Source organism: Pongo abelii, chromosome 8 (assembly GCF_028885655.2).
Source record: "Pongo abelii isolate AG06213 chromosome 8, NHGRI_mPonAbe1-v2.0_pri, whole genome shotgun sequence".
In the NCBI taxonomy this organism is placed as follows: Eukaryota; Metazoa; Chordata; class Mammalia; order Primates; family Hominidae; genus Pongo; species Pongo abelii.
In genome coordinates this window covers 123,615,559-123,641,096 of record NC_071993.2, presented here as the reverse complement: position 1 = coordinate 123,641,096, position 25,538 = coordinate 123,615,559, and the positions used below count along the sequence as shown (strand labels likewise).

Genomic DNA, 25,538 nt, shown 5'->3' with positions numbered 1-25,538 from the left:
GACATTGTGCTCCAAAAAAACTGGTGAACAAGCAAATCAAATAGAGCTATGAGGTATTTGCACATGTTGATCTCAGAGACATTCACCCAAAAGCCCTTCATTTATCGGTGTACCATACTTCTTGTACAAATACCATGGGTTTTGATTTCTGCAGGAGTGCAGAAGTTGATTCTTTTGTAGACCCTTTAACTATAAGACAGAAATGGCTGTAGTCATTACCTGGTATAGAAAATAGTCACAAAGGATTAGCAACTTAAAGAATTAAAGACTGAAGGAGTTAGCTATAATGAAACAGTGTAGGAAGAAATAAGTGAAATGATTGTGGCAGAAGGAATTCCCCAACATCAATAGCACCCACACCACCAGGCCAGTAGAGCTGGTACATGCCAATTGCACGTACTGTCCGTTGGCTCTCTGTGGCTCTCTCTGGCCATGCTGTGTTTCACCCCAAACAGAGCCCACCTGGTGTTGTGGGTGAATTCTGAAGCTAGATGGTCTGGATCAAAAGGCAACTCTTCTATTCATTTGCTTTATGACTTTGGGAGTAAACTAGTTAAACTTTCTGTTTAACTAGTTTATCTAGTTAAACAGTTTCTTTATCTGTAAATTGAAGATGATTTTAAAAAAACCACTAAGTGTTAGCGATTCTTATTTTTGCTTTCACTGGCGTGTCATTATGAAGGCAAATTTCAGAGTTTTAGAAGTAAGGTCTGGGTATCAATTCTTTCTCCTTCTTTAATCCATAACTCTCAGCTGCATCTCTACCAAACAGAGACCAGCAGGTACTGCTTCCCTCCTCACATAGCCCAGCCAGCTGACTCACCAAGAGGATGTCGAGCATCTGGGCCACCTGGGCGCCCACCACTCGCACGTTGTTGGCAGCCTGTGTGTAGGTGGTTTGGGAGCCCTTCTTCCAGTCCACACAGATGCAGTTCACCTCCTCCACCTCGAACAGGTTCTGGTGTTGGGGAGATAGCGGGGTTGGGGAGATAATGGGAGCAGGGAAACCTTATCCAACCAGGGCTCAGAAATGGCCACTTCTCTCTTTTCCTAGCTAGGGCATGAGATAAACTAGACTCTGTTAGGGAATCCTGTTGGTAATTAGGAGTTATCCTTCAGGGTGAATGCTATGAGAAAGGCAAACTGATTCCCCCTCCAGCTTGCAGATTAATTGGAAGCTGGCCACTCTCTGGTTTCCTTCAACCAAATTCAGTAAGGTTGGTTAGTAAGGGAAAAACAATTGCATCATGAAAAGAGTCCTATTTTGAAAAGGAAAAGTCTTAGGTGCAATCTCCGGTGGCCAGTGTCTAAATGACCTTGCAGATTTGACTGTGAGGGGTCCTTTCAGGCTCTTGGTGATGCCCCAGGCTGCTGGGCATTTACTGAGCTGGAAAGTGAGAGAGAAGCTTCACTATTTTTATAGTCACGATGACACAGTACTTCAAGGAGTAGACACATGTAGATATTTGAAAAATAGAACTGTACTGATTTAAAAGAGATTGAAGAATTCTGGAAGGAAAATGTCTTCCTGGATGTCGAAGGAGCTGATATATCTTTAGGAGTTCTGCCAGGCAGTACATATTACCAGCTTGAATTTAAAATGGTACTATAAATTTAAAATGCACTTGGAATCATTCCACATATAGTATACTAATATGTGTGATCACATGCACAGAGATAGTGGGAGTTTTCTCCTCAGGACTTTTCTTTTCTTTTCTTTTTCTTTTTTTTTTTTTTTTAAGACAGAGTCTCGCTCTGTCGCCCAGGCTGGAGTGCAGTGGCACCATCTCAGCCCACTGCAACCTCCACCTCCTAGCCTCCTAGTTTAAGCGATTCTCCTGCCTCAGCCTCCAGAGTAGCTGGGACTACAGGTGCCTGCAACCACACCTGGCTAATTTTTGTATTTTTAGTAGAGGCAGTGTTTCATCATGTTGGCTAGTCTGGTCTCGAACTCCTGACCTCAGGTGATCCACCCGCCTCAGCCTTTCAAAGTGCTGGGATTACAGGCATGAGCCACTGCGCCTGGCCAGGACTTTCATTTTCAAGCAATCCTGAGGAAACTTTCACAAGCCTGGAGAATTTGGAGTATAAACTGTATCAATAAGATGCTTATTAATGATAGGACAGGAAAGGTGCCGAGAGTGAAATGCCTGTTAAACCAAGGGCAAGTGCAGAATGACTTTAATTTTCTGGGTTTGTAATTTTTCGTTTTGACATTACTTGTTGGTGTTATTAATGTATGTGTGGAAGGCAGGCTCCTGGAGTAAATTCTTAGGTGACAGAAAAATCGATTGAACCAGTCTCCACATAAAGAGAAAGGATGATGGTATGTTGTGGTATATTCCACGCACGTGTGTGTGTGTGCGTGTATGTACAAGTTGCACACATGTCCGTGTATGTATGTGTGTGTGCACATGTGTGTATTCTTCTGTTGCTCTCCTTCTGACCTATATTACATGTAGGTGACACTTTCTATTCTGTCATTGTAGTAACTTAATCTTAGTTTTCTTTTTTTTCTTTTTTTTTTTTGAGATGGAATCTCACTCTGTTGCCCAGGCTGGAGTTTAGCGGCACAATATTGACTCACTGCAAACTTTGCCTCCTGGGTTCAAGCAATTTTCCTGCCTCAGCCTCCAGAGTAGCTGGGCCTACAAGAGCCTGCCACCACACCAGGCTGATTTTTGTATTATTAGTAGAGATAGGGTTTTACCATGTTCGCCAGGCTGGTCTCGAACTCCTGACCTCAGGTGATCCACCCACCTTGGCCTCCCAAAGTTCTGGGATCATTTAAATGGTCACAGCAACACATGTTAGCCTCTCAGGGATATGGGAAAAATTTGAACAAAAAAACCCCTATAGTCCCTTGCTTATAGGATACAAAGTACCCTCACTACAAATGGAAGCAGAAAACATCAGGCCTTGGTTTAACCAGAAATTAGATAGTAGGAGTACTTTTCTAATAGCAAATGTGGTTGCTTCAGGGTGCAGATGTAGTGCAGAAACATGGAAAGGCATTTTAATTTTTGTGAAGAGAAGCATTTTAATTGCATAAAGTTACCTAATATGTAAAGATTTCTTGAGTTCATAAAGTGAGGCAGAGATGTTAGCAGAAGTGTTGGCCTCAGCTGGCCACAGGGATCAGAGCCGACTCCTACCTTGCACATATCTGTTACCCAGCTCTCATCTCCTTTGTCTATGAAGCCGTGGATGATGAACCGGGTCTTTCTGTCCGTTTGAAAATTTGATGCCTCAATTGTTGATGGATCAGAGAGGAGGAGAATCTGTGACAGACGCAGAAGTGCTGCATGTTTTCGCAGCCCAGCCACACAGGCCTATCTTTTTCCTTCCTCATCTCCGCCTGCCCCAATGCCTCTACTTTTCAAAGCTTAGCAAAAAGCCACCTCTTCCATGAAGCCCACCCTGATCCCCCTTTTCTTGCCCCATCTCTCCAGGTGAGTAATCACTGCTTCCACTAGGCCTGGATTGTGGTTTGAGATTTTACCTTCCCTGTGTTTCTTGTTAGACAGTAAGCTGTTTGCCCCGGACCAGAATCACACAGTAGCTAGAGGTTCTGGCAAATGTGAACCATTCATTCATTCAAGCCAACATTACTAAAGACCTGCTCTGTCTAGGTCTATCCAGGTCTGGAGGGCAGCTTGAGGGATGGGGTGGGGCATGGTGGAGGAAGAGGGCACAGAGATAAGGTATTCGTGGTCTGCAGGGTGGGCATATCCCCGTGCCCAGTTACAGTGACATTTAAATGACAGAGGTCTCACTTGAAAGTTGTTTGGGTTTTCATTGGTATACAGCAGGAAGCGGGTGACAATCTTCTCAGGGCTCCAGGGGAGAATTTTCAGGGGCCTGATTTCTGTCCCGCCCCAGGGCTCAGTGTCAGAAAAGCACCCAAGGTCCTCATAGCAAACTTCTTTTCCTACAGAGAAAGGTTGAATCTGCTCAAGGATTTGCTTTCGAGGTGTGCTCTGGGGTGCCACTGCTGTTCAGGCCTGGTCACTCTTCTGTTCAGGGACAATCTGAAGACATCGATGAACCTACTGCAACCCCTCCCACTCTCTTCTTGACCCCAGTGCCCACCTACTGGCCTGGTATCAGTCCCATTGAATCCCACAGGGACACCACTGGTGCCTTTGTTTAGAACTACCATCAAAACTGGAAAGTTCTAAGTCCCATTCCTAGTAATTCTGATACATTTATTTGACCAATGTGATCATGGGCATTAATAAGTCAATATGTTAACTCAGGCAGATGTTTCATGCTTTACCTAGAAATGTCTGGCCTTGGGCACCCCGAGCATGAAGGTAGGCCACTGGGGGCATCCCCAGAAACAGGTCCCCTTTAAACTGCCCAGCCTACTCTTCCAGGCAGAGAGTGTCAGCCCACCTCTTCTCTCTGGTACCCTGGAGCTGCTGGGAGCCCTGCCACAGTTGAAGCTTTCTCTGGCCAGGGCTGAGAGCTTAAGTTCAAGCCCTTCCTACGGGGCAGGAGTGGTGTTTCTTACCTTTGGCTGCTCCCAACAGGAAAAGTGTGATTGTCCAGAAGATCAGCATGTACAATAAATTTAAACATAACTCAGTCTCACCGGGCATTGCCAGAGCAGTGAGCACTGATGCCCTGGACTTCAGTACTGTTTGCCTCACCTGTACGTCATAGCAGGGGGAAAGGAGTTGCAAAGGTGGCTTACCCTGTCTAATGTTCCAGATGTTCCCTCCCACCGGATCGAGTATCCAGGCCTTTCTAAAAATATATATTCCAGCCTTATCATTTGGACACTACTTCAAGAAAACAGCAGGTGATGATAGCCCATGCTGTGCACGCTTAATACTTTAATCTGCCCAAATACACAAAACAAGATTAATAATAGCTGTCAAGTCTTCCCGCAAGTCTGGAAATATGACAGAATGCTTGGTTAAAGCAGGGAGTGAAGTCACCAACCTTGTACCTATGTAACTATGCATGTACTTGTGAGCTGAATGGGCCCCCACTTTTCAATTTTCTATTTCATCACCAAATAGTTTACAAGTCTCAATAGGGACACAGCAGCAAACCCTAATAATAGAGGATAGTATTTCTCATTTAGAATAGATGAAAATACCTGCAAATTGTTGAAAGTAAAGAGAAATCTCTGATTAAGAAAACTTCTTCTCTCTCTCTCTCGCTCTCAATTTTCCTCTCTCTCTTTCGAAGACTAGGAATACTGGGCATCTGAGCTTTGGAGAAAAATTCAACAGCCCCCACAGTAGCTTCTGACCACAATCCTCCCATTAACTGCCTATTCCAGTTATCTATTGCTATGCAATGAACCAATCCAAAAGACAACACTTTAAAACAATAACAATGATTGCATTATGCCACTGTATTCTCAATAGTTGGGTTCAGGAGCCCCCAGAGGCCCATGTCATGTCTGTTGAGTTTCCCCAGGTCCTCTGAAGGTTGCACTCCTGCAGATAATTCTTGGCCCCTGTAAGGCCATCATGATATAACCAGAGACCTCTGCATCTGTGAGCAGCCCAGCCAGTTCACACAACAAGGCAGATAAGCCTTCACAAGGCAAACACCATGAGTGCCTCCCCTTGCCAAGTTAAATATGCCTCAGTGTCAAAGTTCTCAATCTTAAATAACCAAAACACAAAGGTGCAGACCTAAGGGCCTTCCTCTTAAGAAAATGGAAAGGACTCCTGGAATCATAAAGAATAGTTGCCAACTGTTACAAAGGCTTACCAAGTACAGTCAGAATTCCAAGCACCTTACGTGTATTACCTAATTAGTTTTAAAACAACCCCATAAGCCTCTCTTTATAAATGTGGGAACTGAGGCACAGAGAGATAAGTAAATTACCTAAAAAGTCACACGACTAACGAGTGATGAGGTAAGATTTGAATTCAGGCTGTACAGAGTTGTTGAATATTCAGTTGTGCTGAGCTAGTAATCAGCAAGCTTCAATGAATGTCAACCATGTAGAACAAGAGGGATACACAGAATGAGTCAAAATAGAAAATGTGAAAACCCTCTTGGCCCCTGACCTGTTTCCTCCCCACTTCCAGGCTTCCCCAGGATGGAGAAACAGGTTAAACTTGGTGATGGATTGGGAAGGTGGTCACAGTTCTTCATCCCTTCCTCCTGTACACACACCCTTTGCAATGTGATCTTGCAGCTCCTTCCATCAAGAATTGGAGTTTATTTCTCCACCTCTTGAATCTGATCTAGACATGGTATGACTTGATTTGGTCATTAAGTGTGGTAACAGCAACATCTTTGAACAACTCAAAGCCAGCTGGCCCCCAAGTATGTAAAGGACCCAGCCAAGATTAGTGGCACTGCCTACTCAACCCACTGTAACCACAGAGACATGAGTAAATCCAGCCAAGACCAGAAGAACCACCCAGCAAACTCAGATTTCTGAGCATGGATCAATGCTTACTGCTTTAAGCCACTGAATTGGGGATAGTTTGTTATGCAGCAGTAGCTAACCAATATAGGAAACCAAGCCAGGCCTGGGATTCAGAGACAGCAGCACCTGTTGCACTCACTGTTATTATTCTTCAGCACACAGCATCAGGTTCGAGCGTACCCTTTCCTAAGACAATGAGGAAACTCCCTGCATCAGTCAATATACACTGTGCTCCAATGCACTGGCTCCTGTTTAAATGCTCTAGGGAATTTATTTAGACTAAGCCTCTAGCAAGGCTGAGGTTCAAGCTGCTTCTCCCTCACAGGCTGTCAGACAATTTATTCATTCCACACCAGATGGAAAGATTTCTGGGTGAGGCTTTCAAACAACAATAACAACTGGAATTTCTTTTTTTCTTTTCTTTTTTTTTGAGATGGAGTCCTGCTCTGTCACCCAGGCTGGAGTGCAGTGGGGCGATCTCAGCTCACTGCAAGCTCCACCTCCCGGGTTTATGCCATTCTCCTGCCTCAGCCTCCCGAGTAGCTGGGACTACAGGTGCCCGCCACCAAGCCCAGCTAATTTTTTGTATTTTTAGTAGAGACGGGGTTTCACTGTGTTAGCCAGGATGGTCTCGATCTCCTGACCTTGTGATCCGCTTGCCTCGGCCTCCTAAAGTGCTGGGATTACAGGTGTGAGCCACTGTGCCTGGCCAACAACTGGAATATTTTGAATGAACTTACATCCAGTTTCAGGATCACAAGTAAGGATTCATAGACATACAAATCTGTGGATCTCTTTTTGAAACCATGACTTCATTTCCACCAGACAGCTCTCAGGTCTTCAAGATGTATGACTCATTGAAGGTCACAAAAGTAAAGAGTGAAGTCACCAGCTATTATCTGTTACACATACATGTGTAGATGGAGCCCAAATATCTGCTTTCCTTCAGGCAATCAGCTCTGTCCTTGTTTGCTCCTTCAATTTTAATTCTGGGGGAATGATAGAGTTGGGTTCAAGGTGGGTTTTCAGAGTCCCTTAATTTTAGAGAAATGTTTGTTTTGAGAAAGCTGGTTTTTAAATCTCTTCCAGAGCCTAGACTCAGACTGTATTACATTGAACTATGTTTCTAAATATCCCATGAACTGGCAGACTCTCCCTCTGTGTGTTGTAATGGAAGTAGGGTACAAGAACTTGCCTCATCATTAGTCAGCTATTGATTTCTTTTTCTTTTATTAGAGATACCTGTCTGTGGGAAGTGAACTCAGCTTCTGAGTTTCACCTAGAGTTCTCAAAGTCCTTGATGACCATTGGTAGATCTCACCGAGGCCAGACAAACCCTGGTGCCAGATGGAGTGCATTAGGTCCAAAAGTCTGCACTCCTCTGTAGGGGTCCTTGGCATTTCCAGAACAACCCCCAGCCTTCAGAATCTGGGTGCTGTGAAGTTCTGCAAACTTGAATGACAATTAGATAAGGAAATAATCAGAACTTGCTCTCCATGCAGGTATCAAAATAGTTGATTTACACCCAAAACTTGGCTGAGGCCACTTTTGGGGGCCTCTGCTTGCCCATGAGGAAGTCTTCATCATCCAGCTGCTGTGGACCTTGGAGACCAGGAACTGGGTCTTTTTTTTTGCTCACTTGTGTGTCTCCAGTGCCTAGCGGAGTGCCTCACATATGGTAGGTGCTCAACACATGTTTGTGGAAGGCATGAATGCTTACTCAAGGACCATCCTAGTCTTGTCTCCTACAATTCTCCTCTCTGAATACTGCCCAGAAGCCATAACAAACTGTCTTCTCAATATTAAATGAGTTAAGCTTTTAAAAACTATGTAACTTTTCTGTACTTACCTTTAGTTGTTTCATAATGACCAAGATCCTATTTAAGAAAATGTTTTAGGTCTTTTGACATCTCTTACAAACTTCTGAAATTCTAAATTAAATGTTTTGATCTCAGAATAACTTTGGGGACATACCAGAGGGTCCCTGGAGCTTCTCAAAGGAAGAGAGATATTAAACCAATTAGGCTTATTAAATATGTTATGTTATATGGGAAACATTGTAAATAAGAAATTATATTTAACCTTCTTTGAGTTATATTTGTATAAATGTGTCGTTAATATGTGTTCCACAAACTAATAAATTCTTAAAAATCTAATGTGTTAGCAGCTGTAATTTTGGTTATTATGTTAAAGTGTTATATGCCACAAAACAACCACATTTCCTTGTGAATTGTGTCACTATTATAATAAATTCTCAGCTTTTAACGATGGCCATTTTAAGTTCTGTTACTTATGCACAGATCATTAAATAGTTAATTGTTTTCTTTCTTTTTTTTTTTTTTTTTTGAGACAGAGTCTTGCTCTGTCGCCCAGGCTGGAGGGCAGTGGCAGATCTCAGTTCACTGCAGCCTCTGCCTCTCGGATTCAATCAGTTCCCCTGCCTCAGCCTCCTGAGTAGCTGAGACTACAAGTGCACACCACCATGCCCGGCTAGTTTTTGTATTTTTAGCAGAGACAGGGTTTCATCATGTTAGCCAGGCTGGTCTCAAACTCCTGGCCTCAAGTGATCTGCCTGCCTCAGCCTCCCAAAGTGAGCCACTGCGCCTGGCCAGTGAATTGTTTTCTGAAAGCTTTTTGCAAGCAACTGTAACCTTACCGAGCTTCAGCTTTATGAGATTCATGGAAAGTACTCTGACAAGTATAGGCTGATAACTCTAGGATTATCCCAATGGATTGGGTAAGAATTCGCAGAGCTCTAACAAACTGGTGTCTTGATTACAGGCATGAGCCACCACACCTGGCCCTCTCTATCCACTTTTTTAAGACCTAACACAAATATACTTTTCTTTCTTAGGGTGTTATTGTTTGGACGTGGCCTAATTTTAAATACTTGACCCTAGTGGATCCATTCATTGTTTCCATTAGTGGGAAAGTCATTCAAAAAATATTTATGTGCTCTTCTACTACATGCCAGGCATGTAGGCAATAGGCAAACCCCTTAAGGAGTTTAGAAATGGGATATACAGAGAAATGAACCAGCAATTATGATATGGAGAGTCAAGGGTTGAGGTGGGAACATTTCTGGGTGCAGTAGGATTATTGCCGGGAAGCCCCTTATCAAGTCTTAGAGGGTATGGGTAATGGAGGTGAGGAAAGATTTCCTGGAAGAAGTGATGTCTACTCAGATGTTTAAGAATCAGTAGGAGTTGAACAGACAGGAAGATAAGGAAAAGAACATCACGGGAAGAGGAACCATTAATGGTAACATCCAGCCGCATCAGAGATCAAGGCCCTTTTGGGGGACAAGGCCAAAATATAGAGTTCCAGAAGGAGCATGGTGAGAGATGAGGGCTGGAGTCCAAGGTGACAACTAGAACATAAAGGACCTCACAAAGCTCATTAAGGAATGTGGATTTTTCCTGGGGACCATTGGGAGGATGATCAATTTGTGCTTTAAAAAGATCAAAGAGGTTGCAGAGAGAGGAGAGATCTGGTTTAATTTTGAGGTTGACATTGTCATGTCAACTTGGTTATAACTGGTAAAATTAAAAAAAACACTCATGTAATTTATTAGAAATAACCTACGTAGTTGCTTTCACAGGGATAGGGGGATGAGTTAGGAATTATCGATTCTATCCAGTCCTCATCTCCTTGTGTGGCATCTCTCCTGAGACGTCTGATGTGGAACAGACGCAGAACTAAAGATGTGGGAAAAGTGGCAATGGTTGGTACTTTCCTCATGGACCTACCCAGAAGGGGTCATTTTGGACCTGGAAGTCTGCTTACGTGATCAGAATGACATCAGTAATATTAATAATGAAAATGATGACAGTATCATGTAAACAGTATTCCCAAGTTCAAAAGGTAGCAAAATTCAACAGTCATGTATGGTTCTTGAGACCACATTGAAAAGTTTCATTGAGAATAATGGAAACTGATGACAAAAGACAAGAATGTATCGCTCCACCATTAATTTTATTAGCAGTAAGATTTAGTGATCACATGTCAGCAGCCTCCTAACGCAATGTAAGAGTGAACAGAACTTCCTCTCACATGATTTCTAGACTACAGAAGTTTAAAAATATAAAAATAAAGTTAAACCAAAGAAAGGGGAGAGGTAGTTTCCATATTTACTGTATTTGCAAGCTATAGTGGAAATAAAATGTGCACCCTCATAGCTAGCATTTGTTGAATGCTAATTATTACATTTTCGGCTTTAACCTAAGCATTCAATATATATCATCTCTTTAAGGCCTCCCACTAAGAATGTTGAGTATACCATTAATATTTACATTTACAAATGAAAAACCTGCCTTAGAGAATTGAAGTATTTTACCCAAAGTCATTCAGCTATTTAATGGTGAAACCAGGATTCAAATCCTCTCTCTTAGTCACTAAAATATATATCCTTGGTAATTTTGACTTCACTGGGCATTTTAATTACCTGAAATGTTACTTCTAAGTGGCATACATTAAAATTTTTTATTTCAATAAATTTATAGTGAATAGTCTTTTATAAAAATCCAAGCAACAGATATAAAATTTTCAAGATTAGATATAAGAATCTAACCTAGATATCCAGAAAATACCAAACAAGATGAAGAAAAAAATCTTGGTAACTATAAGATTACACAGAAATATCCACATATCCATAATTACGTAGTTTAAAGGTCAACATTCAAGAAAAATTGCTCATGTTCATTAGCATCCTGTAGACATAGTTTAGATTTACATAGACTAATTTTTTTTGTTCAGAATTATTTCCAGAGCAAGTTTGAACATTTACCTGATATATACATATGTGATGGTAACTAAGGTAGACTTTAGACGTTTTCATTTACAAACCCATTTTTCTTAAGTCCTCAAATGCTTTATCTCTATTAAAATACTTATCTATGATCAAAAGTACAGGTATGCAAGTATAAATATTCATTCAATAAGTATTTTACCTTTTTACATTTTCTGAATTGGGCCACATGATCAGAAATCAGAACTTTTAGAGTCCTTGTATTTTTTTAATGATATTCATCTTTTGTCTATAGCACCCTGTTTAATACTACATGTGACTCAAATGTGCATTAAGGACATCCAGAGATTTTATTCATTTATGTCTACTTCCCATTGACAGGGATATACAAAAAACAAGTTTCATTTATAGAATAAATACCATAAATAATATTAGGTTGGTGCAAAAGTAATTGTGGTTTTGGCCCTAAAAGTAATGATGAAAACTGCAATTATTTTTGCACCAACCTAATGGAACAAACAGAATTAAACACAAAGGCTCAAAATTTGTATAATTAATTATATTCTGCATCAATAGCATTGCTAATGAGCCTAACCCTCATTGGCCAGGTGTCGTGGCCCCATTCGGTAATTCCCATGCAAAGTAAATGATTTTCATGTTTCTCTTTCACAGTTATAATGAGAAAGGGAAATGAATTGAATTTCAGAACTGGTGGAAGGAGCTCTACTTTGAGATTTTACTATGTAGAGTGAACCCCTGATGGACATGAGGAGTTGTTACTCAGAGATGATGAAGCAAGTATTTGGATTTGAAACTAATGATGAAGGCAATTACTTCAGCACATTCAAATATAACGTTTTCTGTATTTTTCGTTATCAGTTTATTATCATTGTGCTTCTTTTCAAGACACAAAAACAAAAAGCTAGTTTAATTTTGAGGTTGATATTGTCATGTCAACTTGGTCATAACTGGTAAAATTAAAACAAACACTCATGGAATTTATTAGAAATAACCTACCTAGTTGCTTGAATCAAAACAAACAAACAGCACCAGTTTATTGACCCAACAAAGGTTATTGATGATGTCCAAAGCTAGATTTTTTTGCAGTTTTCTTTTTTTTTCTCAAACGGAGTCTCACAGTGGCGGGATCTCGGCTCACTGCAAGCTCTGCCTCCAAGGTTCACGCCATTCTCCTGCCTCAGCCTCCCGAGTAGCTGGGACTACAGGCGCCCTCCACCGCGCCGGCTTATTTTTTGTATATTTAGTAGAGACGGGGTTTCACTGTGTTAGCCAGGATGGTCTCGATCTCCTGACCTCGTGATCCTCCCGCCTCGGCCTCCGAAAGTGCTGGGATTACAGGCGTGAGCCACCGCGCCTGGCCTGCAGTTTTCTTTCAACTAAGGGGAAAGAGAAATTGCTGAAAATGGCTTTGTCATTAATCATACCTATGGATTTTTTTTGAAAGAAAATTCAGAGAGCAATGTGTATGGGTTTTTGTACAACCTGAGGATACTTACTTGAAGAACATCAACAAAATATGCCACTTCTGCTTCCGCAATCTGGATGTTCTGCGAGGCTTGTGTGTATGCAGCTCGGGAGCCACTCTTCCAGTCCACACAGATACAGTTCACACTTCCCACCTGGAACAGATTCTGGTAAAAAAGACAATAAATAGATATATAATTTGGGATCTTTATTAATTACTAGTTAACACATTTGCAGACTAGGATAAATTCTCTTCTTGGCCTACACAATATCATTTTAACCCCAATGCAATTGACAAGACTTCTAGTCTTTTATGGATATGCAATCCCTCTTAAAGTTTAACATTGGCTCTAAGCTAGAGGTTTGACCACAATGGGAACTGGAATCTTTGGATTTCTACTGTAATAGATACATAGACATTTGCTTCAAAAAATGTACAAAATGTGGTATGATGGGTTGTTCCTTAGGTCATTTTAAATGTCACAAGACATTGTCCCTCACTAGGATGCAACTAAGGACATTGTTTGCCTTGTTCACTGCTATATCCAATTCTTATAACAGATTCTTGCACACAGTAGGTGCTCAGTAAATACTTACTGAATGAATAAAATATTACTTTAGGTTCTCTTATATAAACATATTGAAGGTAAGGAAATAAACTTTTCCATGATTGAAAGACTAAGCAAAGCTTAGTCTTTGTATTTTATTGTATTTGAATGTATTTTATTGTGCATCACTAAAGAGTTATTTCAATAGAAAATATAACCTACTAGATATCTACTGGAAGACTTGTTTAATGAGGGTCAGTTATGGTTTCATGAATGTTTGTTTGGGCAGGAGTTTTGTTTATTTGGCTATGTGTTTATACATATCCTCATTTTTTTCTAAAAATAATTTGGAAATGATAAAGCAATCTTGGAAATGATCTCCAACTTTTTCATTTTACAGCAGGAAATATCCAAAGCAAGGAAATGATCGTCTTGGATCCAGTTTGGCTACTCTTGAATGGCAACATAAAAGTGTGCTAAGGGCACAGCACTTCTGATATCCTGGACTGAGTTTGATTTTACTAATATTATGGTTGGCTAAGGAGAGAATCAGGACGGGGATCTAGGACCTTTATTCTTCTAGTTTAATCTCCTTGTTTCTTCATCTAAACACGACAGTGTTGTCAACGCTAAACCAAATAGAAGAAAAACACAACTGCTTTTGGGATCTCAGAAATAAATTGTATTCACTAAGAAAACTATATTCCTTTTGAGCTAAGAATCACATTTCCTTTTTCACTGCTGTATAAAAATCTATTACTACCTCCAGTAATCATCAGCTTTAAATTATTTTAGAAGACAAATTGTGGTTTTACTGCTTGTGTTTAAACTTGCAAAATGTACGGACTCTAGGGTGCTCATCTGTCTTCAGGATCAATGGATATGCTCTGGAGTTGACTCATTCTGCCCTTGGTTTGAGCCATAGGCAGACTTGAAATTGTATGGGCTTAGGAGGACCTTTGTGTCTTTCTTCTTGACACGTGAAGAAAGGACTTCTCCCTTTGTGCCACAGTAAGTCAAAGAAATGTGATGAATACATGAATAAACACTTGAATAAATGAATCAATAATAATGTTCCTCAAGCACTAGCAGTTACTAGGAAAATTTATTCTATTTGATTTTCTTTCTTTTCATTCTTTATAACAGGCACATAGCCAAAGGCAAATTAAAGAAAATAGGATCACTGCTGTTGAAACAACAGAAGCCAAAAATGGAAACCTACACAGTTTCCCAAGTTATTGCTATCAGAGGCGATCAAAGAGTAGCAAGTGAAAATCAAGGAAAAGAATTTGTTCAGGCAAGATGAGATCTCTTAGCGCGTCACATGAAAATTGAAAAGTAATGAAAGAGAACCTGGTGCAATGGCTCCAGCCTGTAATCCCAGCTATGGAAGAATATCCCTTCAGACCAGGAGTTCAGGACAAGCTGGGGCAACATAAGGAAAGCTTGTCTTAAAAAAAAAAAAATATATATATATATATATATATTAATTAAGCAAGCATGGTGGTGTGTACCTGTAGTCCCAAATACTTGGGAGGCTGAGGTTGGAGGATCCCTTGAGCTCAGGAGTTTGAGGCTGTGGTGAGCTTTGATTGTGGCACTGCACTCCAGCCTGTGCATTTATTCTTCTAGTTTAATCTCCTTGTTTCTTCATCTAAATACGACAGTGTTGTCAACGCTGAACCAAATACAAGAAAAACACAAGACTCTGTGTCTTTATTTTATTTTTATTATTTATTTATTTATTTTTTGAGACGGAGTCCCGCTCTGTTGCCCAGGCTGGAGGGCAGTGGCACAATCTCAGCTCACTGCAACCTCTGCCTCCTGGGTTCAAGCGATTTTCCTGCCTCAGCCACCCGAGTAGCTGGGATCACAGGCACGCGCCACGACGCCCAGCTAATTTTTATATTTTTAGTAGAGACAGGGTTTCACCATGTTGGTCAGGCTGGTCTCGAACTCCTGACCTTGTGATCCGCCCACCTTGGCCTCCCAAAGCACTGGGATTACAGGCGTGAGCCACCATGTCCGGCCAATCTTTTTTAATTTTTTTATTTTTTGAGACGGAGTTTCGCTCTTGTTGCCCAGGCTGGAGTGCAATGGCACTATCTCGGCTCATTTCATCCTCCGCCTCCTGGGTTCAAACGATTCTCCTGCCTCACCCTCCCCAGTAGCTGGGATTACAGGCATGCGCCACCATGCTCAGCTAATTTTTTTTTTTTTTTTTTTTTTTTTTTGAGATGGAGTCTCGCTCTGTCGCCCAGGCTGGAGTGCAGTGGCACGCTCTCAGCTCACTGCAAGTGCCGCCTCCCGGGTTCACGCCATTCTCCTGCCTCAGCCTCTCAAGTAGCTGGGACTACAGGCGCCCACCACCACGCCTGGCTAATTTTTTTTTTTTGTATTTTTAGTAGAGACGGGGTTTCACTGTGCTAGCCAGGCTGGTCTTGATCTCCTGACCTCGTCTGGCCTCCCAAAGTGTTGGGATTACAGGCATGAGCCACCGCGCCGGGCCAATTTTTGTATTTTTTAAGTAGAGATGGGGTTTCTCCATATTGGTCAGGCTGGTCTCGAACTCCCAACCTCAGGTGATCCGCCCACCTCGGCCTCCTAAAGTGCTGGGATTACAGGCATGAACCACTGTGCCTGGCTGACCCTCTGCCAAAAAAAAAAAAAAAAAAAGCAGTGAAAAACAGGGGCCTGGGACATGCTGTAATGCTTCAGTATGGTAGGAACTTTTGCTGAAATTTTGAAACATCTCTGTATTAGTTATTAAATAACCACTGCCTGGACCCAGGAAATGCCTGATAGTTGATGAATCTGCAATGAGTTCCTGTTTAGGCAGAAAACTGTTTCATGTCAGTTTCTTACGGTAGCCAGTAGAGCCATTTGTACATGGAGGGAGGCGGTAGGTAGAAGAGTGCTAGGATTCAGGATCCTTCTGAATAATGATTCTCCCATTACAACCACGCTGTTCTCAATCATCACTATGTTGCTATTTCCTGGTCATCACAACATGTTTGCAATTGTTCAACTTGGGATAATGTATCTGTCATAATCTTGGTGGTAAGGATCTTCTCTTCACACAATGGAAGGCTTTGTGCATTTGTGTGTATGTGTGCGTGTATCTATATATATCTGTACTCTACCCATCTAGTATGGAGATACATATACATATAATTGGGAGATTATATAAACATATAATGTTGGAAATTTTAACTATGTATAGAGTAAAAATATATATAAATCTGCTCATATTTAGAATATTTGTTAAATGGTACCATGAAGGTAGAACAAAATAATATGAAGTTGAAGAACTTTTTATAAAAAGTTACATAAAATAACAGTTCAGATCACTGCCCTAAAAGTGTCTATAGATGCAATTCCGTTATCTGATTTGTTCTCTTTAGAAGATGTGTATATTCCGTATCCTTACTACATAAAACAGATGGAACTTTGTCCTGAAAACAATAAGCATTCATACCTGGAAGTCATTTGGGTTCCCGTTGGTGTACAAAAGGAAACAGGTATTGACACTTCTGGAGCCCAGGGCAATATTTTGAGAGGTCTTTCCTTAATTCCTGACCACAGGGCATCATTCCTGAAGCAGCCAAGTCTTGGGTAACAGACTTCTGTTCCTGCAATCTCCTAGATGTGTTTCCAGGATATTAGTTTAACCCGAACACTCTTTTTAATAGCCTCTCTGCCAAAATGTGAGTTAATTTACATTTTGTGGCAGATTTTCCTCCTCTGTTTCCCCAAACACCCTCTTAGCCAAACACTCACAGAAAATGCCACTGTTACATACAGGCTACTGTTCCTAAAATCTACCACAGAAGATCACCTCACTTCCCTTGTGTCTCTGTCCCGTCCCAATCTGAGACTCCTTTTAGCCTCTAAACTCAAATGTTTTCTTTGGGCCCTTGGTATTTTGGGCTTTGGGCCCATATAACTTTGGGCTTTGAATGGAGAACTGAAGTTTCATGGAAAGGCCACAAAACCCGTGTATCTCCATCCTGGCAGTACTGAAGGTCATCTCCATTCCTGTGATGAAGAAGCTGTTCACAAACAACCAAACCAAAAATCCGTGGTTTAACACAACTCTAGGCTTGAATGTCACTCCATAAAGGAACAATCCAAAGAAGGGTTCTCTTTCTTGAGTAGGATAAATCTAGATTAATGGTAGGAGTAAGAGTAGTAGCTGTTGTGGGGGCTGCTTTTCTCAAAATCTTACCATGTACCAGGTGCTAGGCAAGATGGTTTACTAATCTGATGTAATTCTCCCAACATAGGAGAGGGAGAATCCTATTCTTTACATTTTACAGACAAAGATTCTGAAGCACAGAGGGGTTAATGATTTTGCTCAGGATAGTAAAGTTGTAGGTGGCAGAACCAGAGTTCAAACCCCTCACTAGACCCCAAGCTAAAGTGGCTAGATTTAACAACGACAACAATAAATATATTCAAATTTAACTTGTACATATATATTTGAATTTCAGGTAAGCAATAACATGTTCAATATAAATGTATCACATGTTTGTGGGAAACAGTTGCCATTTATCTGAAATGCAAATTTAACTAGGTGTCTTAGATTTTATCTGACAACCCTACTCCAAGCACCTGTGCTTTTAGCCATGTATCTCCCTCTCTTTACTTGTTATCCACATCATGCCTTGAATTCAGCTGCCATAGCCCTCTTGATTGTTGAACAGTGAATCTTTCCCAGCTCCATATTCATATTTTTTCTTACCTGCTACTGCTCCCAGCAGCAGTGAAAGAGTCCAGAGCAGCAGCATCTCCACAAAGTTAAAAACATGATTGAATCTGGCTAAGTTTTTTTTTTTTTTTTACAAGATTGGCATAATTAATGTTCATTTAGCCCTCTCTGGGAAAATGGGTAAATTCTGTTAAGTTAGGCCTCGAAAACATGTTCCTGACTCACTGTGGCAGTTCTGGCAGGTTCCACACACAACCAGATAGCAACGAAAGGTCCTTTTATAGGTAAAGCTTATCTTTTTGAGGAGTACCATGGAAAACTGGCATGCAAAGAGAGAAAGTTCCATGGATGTATTTCTAATTTTAATTGTGGGTAAGCCAAAGTTGACAGTGTAGGCAATGTTTTTTCCACAGTAGTTGTGGGAAGATGAGAAAGGCGGTAGATATGTAATTATGTAATGCTAAGAATCACTATAATTTCATTGTAGTGAAGGTTCTAATGTCCCTGCCCCTTTTTAGTTTACAATTCTCTGTGCAGGTCTGTGGGCATTGTTTTTACAGATTCGATGACACTAGTCTTATGAACAAATACCAAGAGCCTACCAGGTCATGCAGTTTTTGTATAACCTTGCTTTTTCCTCAAAAACAGTGAAATAAAAGCAATCCTTCAAGAGTTTATTCCTTCTAGAAAAGTAGTTGATATGTTATTTTGATAGTCTGTAGAACTAATTTATTTCTCAGCAGTATCATGGAGGAAAGAATAAACAAGCTGACAAAAGGAATTGCGGGAGTCCAGCCAAGAGCACAGAGGAGGAATCAGCGACCCCACCGTCTGATGGAGTTATCAATAAGAAAGGAAAATATGATTCAACTTGGAAAAAATGGTCTAGAAAAAGTAATCTGAAAGGGAAATGTTTGATAGAAGGAACTAGGATGATTTTGTGATATATTGCTTCCAATAAATTTTTAAAAGACAACAAAATGATATTATAATTATAAGACCAGAACCATTTAGCCTGACAATGTCATAGATACAGGTCGAATCATTGAAACTGCCATGTTTGTAGGTCAAAGGTGGTCAAAAATAATTTAGTCCCCTGCTCAGATACAGAGAAAAGCAACAAAATTATTTGTTTACAAAGAAAGTTCAAGAAAGTTTGGCAAGGGAATTGTTAAAATAAAGAAAGAATGCATAAGAGACAAGGGAGGAATTCCAGTGAATAGTAACCATGGCAAATTCCTACACAATCCTTCATGTCTCAGCCCTGATTAGATTGGTAACCCTATTCCCTCAAAGAAAGCCTTCTCTTTGAGCTTCCCTCCTTTGAGACCATCACCATCATTTGTGGGTCATAAACTCAGAGAAATTTGGAATTTTCTGGGCCTCATTGTGACATGTTAGCATCTTCCCCAGTGGTTGGTACATTGGCCCTCATCACATTCCTGTTGAATGGATAAACAAACAACTGAAGGAATGAATATGAAAAGCATAACCAAGAAGTTGGACAATCTAAATCAGGATAAATCCAATGAAAATCACACAAAGGCAAAAATAAGTTCAATGATAAAGAAAAAAAGTTATCAAAGTTTGACAGAGAGACCAAAAGATACATTACCTACAGGAAAAAGAAGATAAGAATGACCTCAGACTTCTCAGTGGAGACAGAAGAAAATGGAATAGCTTATTTAAAGTGCTGAAAGTCATAGGTCTAAATGTAAAAAGTAAACCAAAACCTTCTAATAGAAAACATAAGAGAAAATCTTTGTTACCTTAGAGTAGACAAAGATTTCTTAAGCAGGACATAAAATTTACTCTATAAAAGTGTGATAAACTGGGTTTTATGAACATTAAAACTCTAGTCTTCAAAACACATTGTTAAGGAAATAAAAGGCAAGATACAGACTGGGAAAAAGTGTCTGCAATAAACACATTAACAAAGGACTTGTATTCAGACTATGGAAAGTACTCTCACAACTTAATGAAACAAACAACCTAATAACAGTAAGGCAAACATTTTAATCAATCACTTCACCCAAAAAATTTATGAATGGCCAATAAGCATGCAAACAGATGCTCAACATCTTTAGTCACCAGAGAAATGTACAATAAAATCACAAGGAAATACCATTACAGCCAAGTAAAATGGCAAAAATTGACATTATGAAAGATGTGGAACAATTGGAACTTTTATAAACTGCTAGTGGGAGTATCAAATTTACAATCACTTTGGAAAACAATTTGGCAGTTTCCTGTAAAATTAAATAATCACTTACATATTAACCAGGAATTTCATACTTAGGTATTCGCCTGACCTGAGCGATATAAGCGTGTGTCAACACAAAGACTTTTATGTGAATAGTTGTAGCAGTTGCTATGGTTTCCATGTGTCCCTGAAAGTTTATGTGATGGAAATATAAATCCCCAATGCAACAGATGGAATCTTAGATAGGTGATTAGGTCATGAGAGCTCTGCCCTCATGAATAGATTAATGTCTTTATTGTGGGAGTAGGATTGTTATTTTGAGATTAGGTTTGTTATGAAAGCAAGTTCACCTATCTCTTTTGTCTTGCATGCTCTCTTGCCATGTGACACACTCCACTGTGTTAGGATACAGCAAGAATGCCCTCATCAGATGCAGCCACTTGATCTTGAACTTCCCAGCTACAGAACCATGGGCCAGATACATTTCTATTGTTTATATATTACCCAGTTTGTGGTATTCTGTTATAGCAACACAAAATGGACTAAGACAGCAGCTTTATTCATAGTAGCCCCAAGATGGAAAAAATGCAAATGTCCACTGATGGGTGAAGGGATAAAAAGCTATGCTATATTAATACAATAGAAAACCACTCATATATAAAAAAAGAACTATGAATAAATGCAGCAATATGGACGTATCTCAAGCACCTTAAACTAAATAAAAGAAACACAATAACAAAGTATGCATACCACATTATTATCCTTACATGAGATTCTAGAACAGGCAAAACTAATCTATAATGACAGGGAGCAGATCAGTGTCTGCTTGGGTTGGGGGTGAATTAGGGGAATGTTTTCAGGAAATAATGGAAATGTTTCGTTGTACACATGAACACATACATTTTTCAAGAGTTTGATTGTATACATGGATATATACATTTTTCAAAACTCATTGAACCATACTCTTAAATTGGGTGCATTTTCTTGTATGTAAAATATACTTCAATAAAACTGAAAAATTTTACATGCCAGGCCCATGCTAAGTGCTCAGAAACTATTCATTTAATTGAATTCTGTTAAGGGTGGCTGACAACTGGATGGTTCTGTCAATTCACTTCTCCTGATATTTTGATCCTGGTTATTCATTCATTCACTTATGCCTTGTTTCATTGTCAGTTGTATATTTTCTGCATGACTCCTAGTTGCTGTCAGAGGTCCTGTGAATAATTAAGACCCAGAACTCTTTCATGCTAGCAGCAGAAATGGTGAGAATTGCCCAAATTCCAGATATATTTTTGAAGATAGGACTGATAGGATTTGGATGGGAGTTGGGGAAATGGAGATTAGTTAAGGATGACCCTTAAATTTTGGCTTGAGCAACCGGAAAGCTGAAATTGCATTAACTAAGATGGGGAAGGCTGCATGTCAGTGGAGCAGGTTTGGGGTGGAGATCCACAGTCCAGTTTTGGGCATGGTTAAAATGAAATGTCTTCTTATAGTCTAAGTGGAGATGGAGAGTAGGCAGTTATTCTGTAGTTCAGAAGAGAGGTCCAGGTAATAAATATCAACTTGGGGTTCATCCATTTCACATAAAGCCATTAGTCTAGATGAAATGAGGTTCAGATACTAAACCCTAAGGCCCTACAATGTTACAAGCACAGGGAAATGAGGAAGACTTGAAAAGGAACAGCCAGTGAAGATGGAGGAGAACCAAGGGAAAGTGGTGTCCTGGAGACAAAGAGAAGAAAATGTTTCAAGGAGATGAGATGATCAATAGGCTCAGAGGTAAGAATGGAGTTGACCATAAGAATGGAGAAAATGAGTGAAAACAATGATTTGGCTAGGTGGAGGCTAAGAGAGATTTCTATTGAAGTTACAATTTTTACTCTATCTTTCAACTTTTTTTCTTTCTTTCTTTCTTTTTTTTTTTTTTTTTTTGAGACGGAGTCTCCTTCTGTCGCCCAGGCTGGAGTGCAGTGGTGCGATCTTGGCTCACTGCAAGCTCCGCCTCCTGCATACAACTCCAAGGTGCACGAAGCCAAAACACAATCAAGACATGCCAGTTGTTGTCCATCCTGGCTGCAAATCAAAGTCACCTGGGAGAAAAAAAAAAAGAATAGACAAATCCCAGGCCCCACCCCAACCAATTAAAGGGTAATCATAAGCCACAGGCCCCTTTAAAAAGCCCACAGGTGATTCCCATGTGCAGATAGGTGACAGTCCGCCCTGATACAGGAGTATTTAACTCCCAGGGCTCCTGGGCAGACTCTCTCTGAGAAATTACTATATGTTTCCATTTTGATGATAATCTATTTTTACCAGTTATAGAAATAAATCTTCCTTTTTGTTGTGATAATTTGTAGCAGAACTTTTGCTTCCTGAGCTGAGGCTTAATAGAATGAAGTCAGTAGGAATATTCCAGGGGGTCATGAGAGTTGTTTTTTTTTTTTTTTTTTTTTTTTTTTTTTTTTTTTTTTTTTTTTTTTTTTGAGATGGAGTTTCGCTCTTGTCGCCCAGGCTGGAGTGCAGTGGCGCGATCTTGGCTCACTGCAAGCTCCACCTCACGGGTTCACGCCATTCTCCTGCCTCAGCCTCCCAAGTAGCTGGGGCTACAGGTGCCTGCCACCAGGCCCGGCTAATTTTTTTTGTGTTTTTAGTGGAGACGGGGTTTCACCGTGTTAGCCAAGATAGTCTCGATCTCCTGACCTCGTGATCTGCCCGCCTCAGGCTCCCAAAGTGCTGGGATTATAGGTGTGAGCCACCGTGCCTGGCCTCTTTCAACATTTTATTAGGAACATGAAGCATTTAGCTGACCACCCAGCCATTATTCTCTGGGGTTTAGAATTCTTTGCCACCTTTTATATCTTAATAGCCACACTTTCCCCTGATGCAAACACAGTTGGGGTTCTATCCGTGTAGATCCCAGTGCCTTGTTTTCTGTCTGTGTTATGGCTCACAAAACAACGTTCAATGAAAATTAAATGATCAAGTAGACAAAAAAATGAAATATAAAGCACTCTTCCTTGTGACTTGTGTGCCAGAAACCAATTCCAAGTCTGCACATGAATGGGGACATCCAATTGTAATGTGAGACATCTCTCCAGCACACTCCAGATAGTAAACAATATGCCAATGATGCTATGTAGCATCTAAGGTAGTCATCTGATAAGAGAATTTGGCTGATAGCATATTCTTTGTTTTCTCCCCCAATATAACAGGTATCATTATTATTTTGGCTTGTTTTTTAGGCTTTTGTGTGATAGTGTGATTTGCAACAGTTTTTACTACAAGAAATGTAATTTTGAATAATGACTGTAGCTGTGGGTTTATTTCTACCTTTAATTGCAAAATTAATTGATTCCATCCTGGAAAGCATTATTTGTTGCTTGTTTTAGAAAAAGATCAATTATTTATCTGAGCATACAAAGATATTATTTGAAAATATTATGAAAACACCAACATCATCAACTCCACTTACGGCAAATATTCATGACTAAAAGCAATGCAGACAGGGAGTTGGGTACAGGATACTGTATAGGACAAATGATCTCAGATCTAGTATCAGCCAAGTTTAGCTGATCATTGCTGTGTATCCCATTAGCAACACCACATTTTCCACTTGTTTCAAGATATAAAGATTGATACGGGGGAGTTTCATATGAGTCTTATCCACTGTTTCGGTTACAATCTTATTCTGAGATATTGTATTTGTGTTAGTATTTTCATTGCTGCTTTTTCACTTCAATGAACCACTTGAAGCCATTGATTTTTTTTACATCCCAAAATGAGAATATAACTTAACAGAATGAGAATAATATAAAATGCACATTTAACACATGAGAGTAAGCAACTACTTGCAAATGATGTGAAAATACATTCACCCACAAAAAATGTTTTCTTACTCAAGGAAATGATGCTGAGGTAAAATGTCAAGGGCCTCTGCACCACATATGACCACAATTCTTAAGAAAGGAAAGGAATTTCTGTGGAAATATTAATAGATTTTATAACTCAAATTTGTCGAAAGTGAGAGAAATGTTTCTATTACATTCCTTACTAAAACTGAGAAACCACTTAGATTGATTACAAAAATGGTCCCAGTTCCCTATTACTCTCCTTAGCAATGCCTTTTACAATATGACTTTTTAGCTCCTCCCATTAAGAAATAGAGTCTATGTATTCATCTTTGAATTTGTGCTTACTTTGTGACTTGCTTTGTTCAATAGAATGTGGGGAAAATGATATTTTGCTACTTCCGAGCCTAGGCCTCAAGCAGTCTTCCTTGCTTATGCTCATTTTCTTGGTCCCTGGGGAGTTTGAGTTCAATAGCACAGGCTAGCATGCTGAAGGATGAGAGATCATGTGGAGGAAAGCCAATGCACACAGGCCCTACTAAACCATCCAGCCCTCTGCCAACCTACAAGCTGACCACCAATACATGAGTGAGACCAAGCAAAATCAGCCAACCCTGGCCCAGATCAGGAGATCTGTCTGTTGGCCCACAGGACCATAACACATGATTATTGTTTTTAAGTCACTGAGCTTTGGGGTGATTTGCTATGCAGTGCTAGCCAACTAATTCATCAGCTGTCTTCTATTAGTTGGGTCACACTTCGAGAAACATCAAATAAGACAGAAAACTCCATGAGGGTAGGGATGATACCTATATTTTCAACTTTAGTTCTCTGATATTAGACTAGGGCTTGGCACATTGTCAACACTCTGTAAGCACTTACTGAATTAACAAACTCATCAATTCTCTGCCATTGTCTCTACCGCTATCTTACATCATGCATTCTGAACATTATCAGCATCCTTTCACAAGTGTTCATCTCTTAGCGGAAGAACAATTTGATTTAGGGTTCTAAAAGTAGTATTTCCAGAAAATTTACTGAGTTTAGAAATATATAAATAATTTGAGTAAACCATTCATTTGAAATGATTAAACTAACTTGGAAACAGCTTCATTATGATGAAAATGGATATCTTTCTTTACAAAAGATTTTTAACTGATTTTTAAAAATTAAACTCCTTTGTTTCGTCTTATTAAATGAGTAAATTTGCACATAATCCTATTTCTTCATTGATTTTTATTATTCATTATTCATCATTATCATTAATGTTTGGGAAAGTTTCATGAGGTCCTCATGGTAATTACAATTATAAACATTCATTAAGCACTCACATGTGATAAACATTGCATTATTCTCTTTGCAGAGAAGTGCAGTGCTTAAAAATGACATCTATAGACTAAAGATGCCAAAGTTTATATGTCTAACCCAGATTTCTGTCCTCACTTCTGTGTTTATATATCCAAATGCCTGCATTCCACGGCCAGTTGCATGCCTGATGAGCCTCTCAAATTTGACATGACTAAAACCGACCTTCTGACCTGCCTCTTCAAAATAGTGCCTCTCAAAGCATGTCCATTTCAGGCA

At 39.9% G+C, this 25,538-nt stretch overlaps 1 protein-coding gene across 2 annotated transcripts in view; it reads right to left on the bottom strand.

Moving 5' to 3' along the window:
- PNLIPRP1 (pancreatic lipase related protein 1) overlaps nucleotides 1-17,976 on the bottom strand; it is a 31,440-nt gene extending 13,464 nt beyond the window's left edge. Inside the window, exons 1-4 of one of the 2 annotated variants that reach the window (XM_009245830.4) lie at nucleotides 17,931-17,976; nucleotides 3,777-3,931; nucleotides 3,156-3,281; nucleotides 824-958 (exon numbers count right to left, since the gene is read on the bottom strand). In XM_009245830.4, the coding sequence (XP_009244105.4) occupies nucleotides 824-958; nucleotides 3,156-3,281; nucleotides 3,777-3,931; nucleotides 17,931-17,976 (462 nt within the window). Of the gene's footprint in view, nucleotides 1-823; nucleotides 959-3,155; nucleotides 3,282-3,776; nucleotides 3,932-4,516; nucleotides 4,566-17,930 lie in introns of those variants that run through there. The other variant, XM_054522926.2, reaches the window with a different exon arrangement.
- Between the last annotated feature and the right edge of the window lie 7,562 nt (nucleotides 17,977-25,538).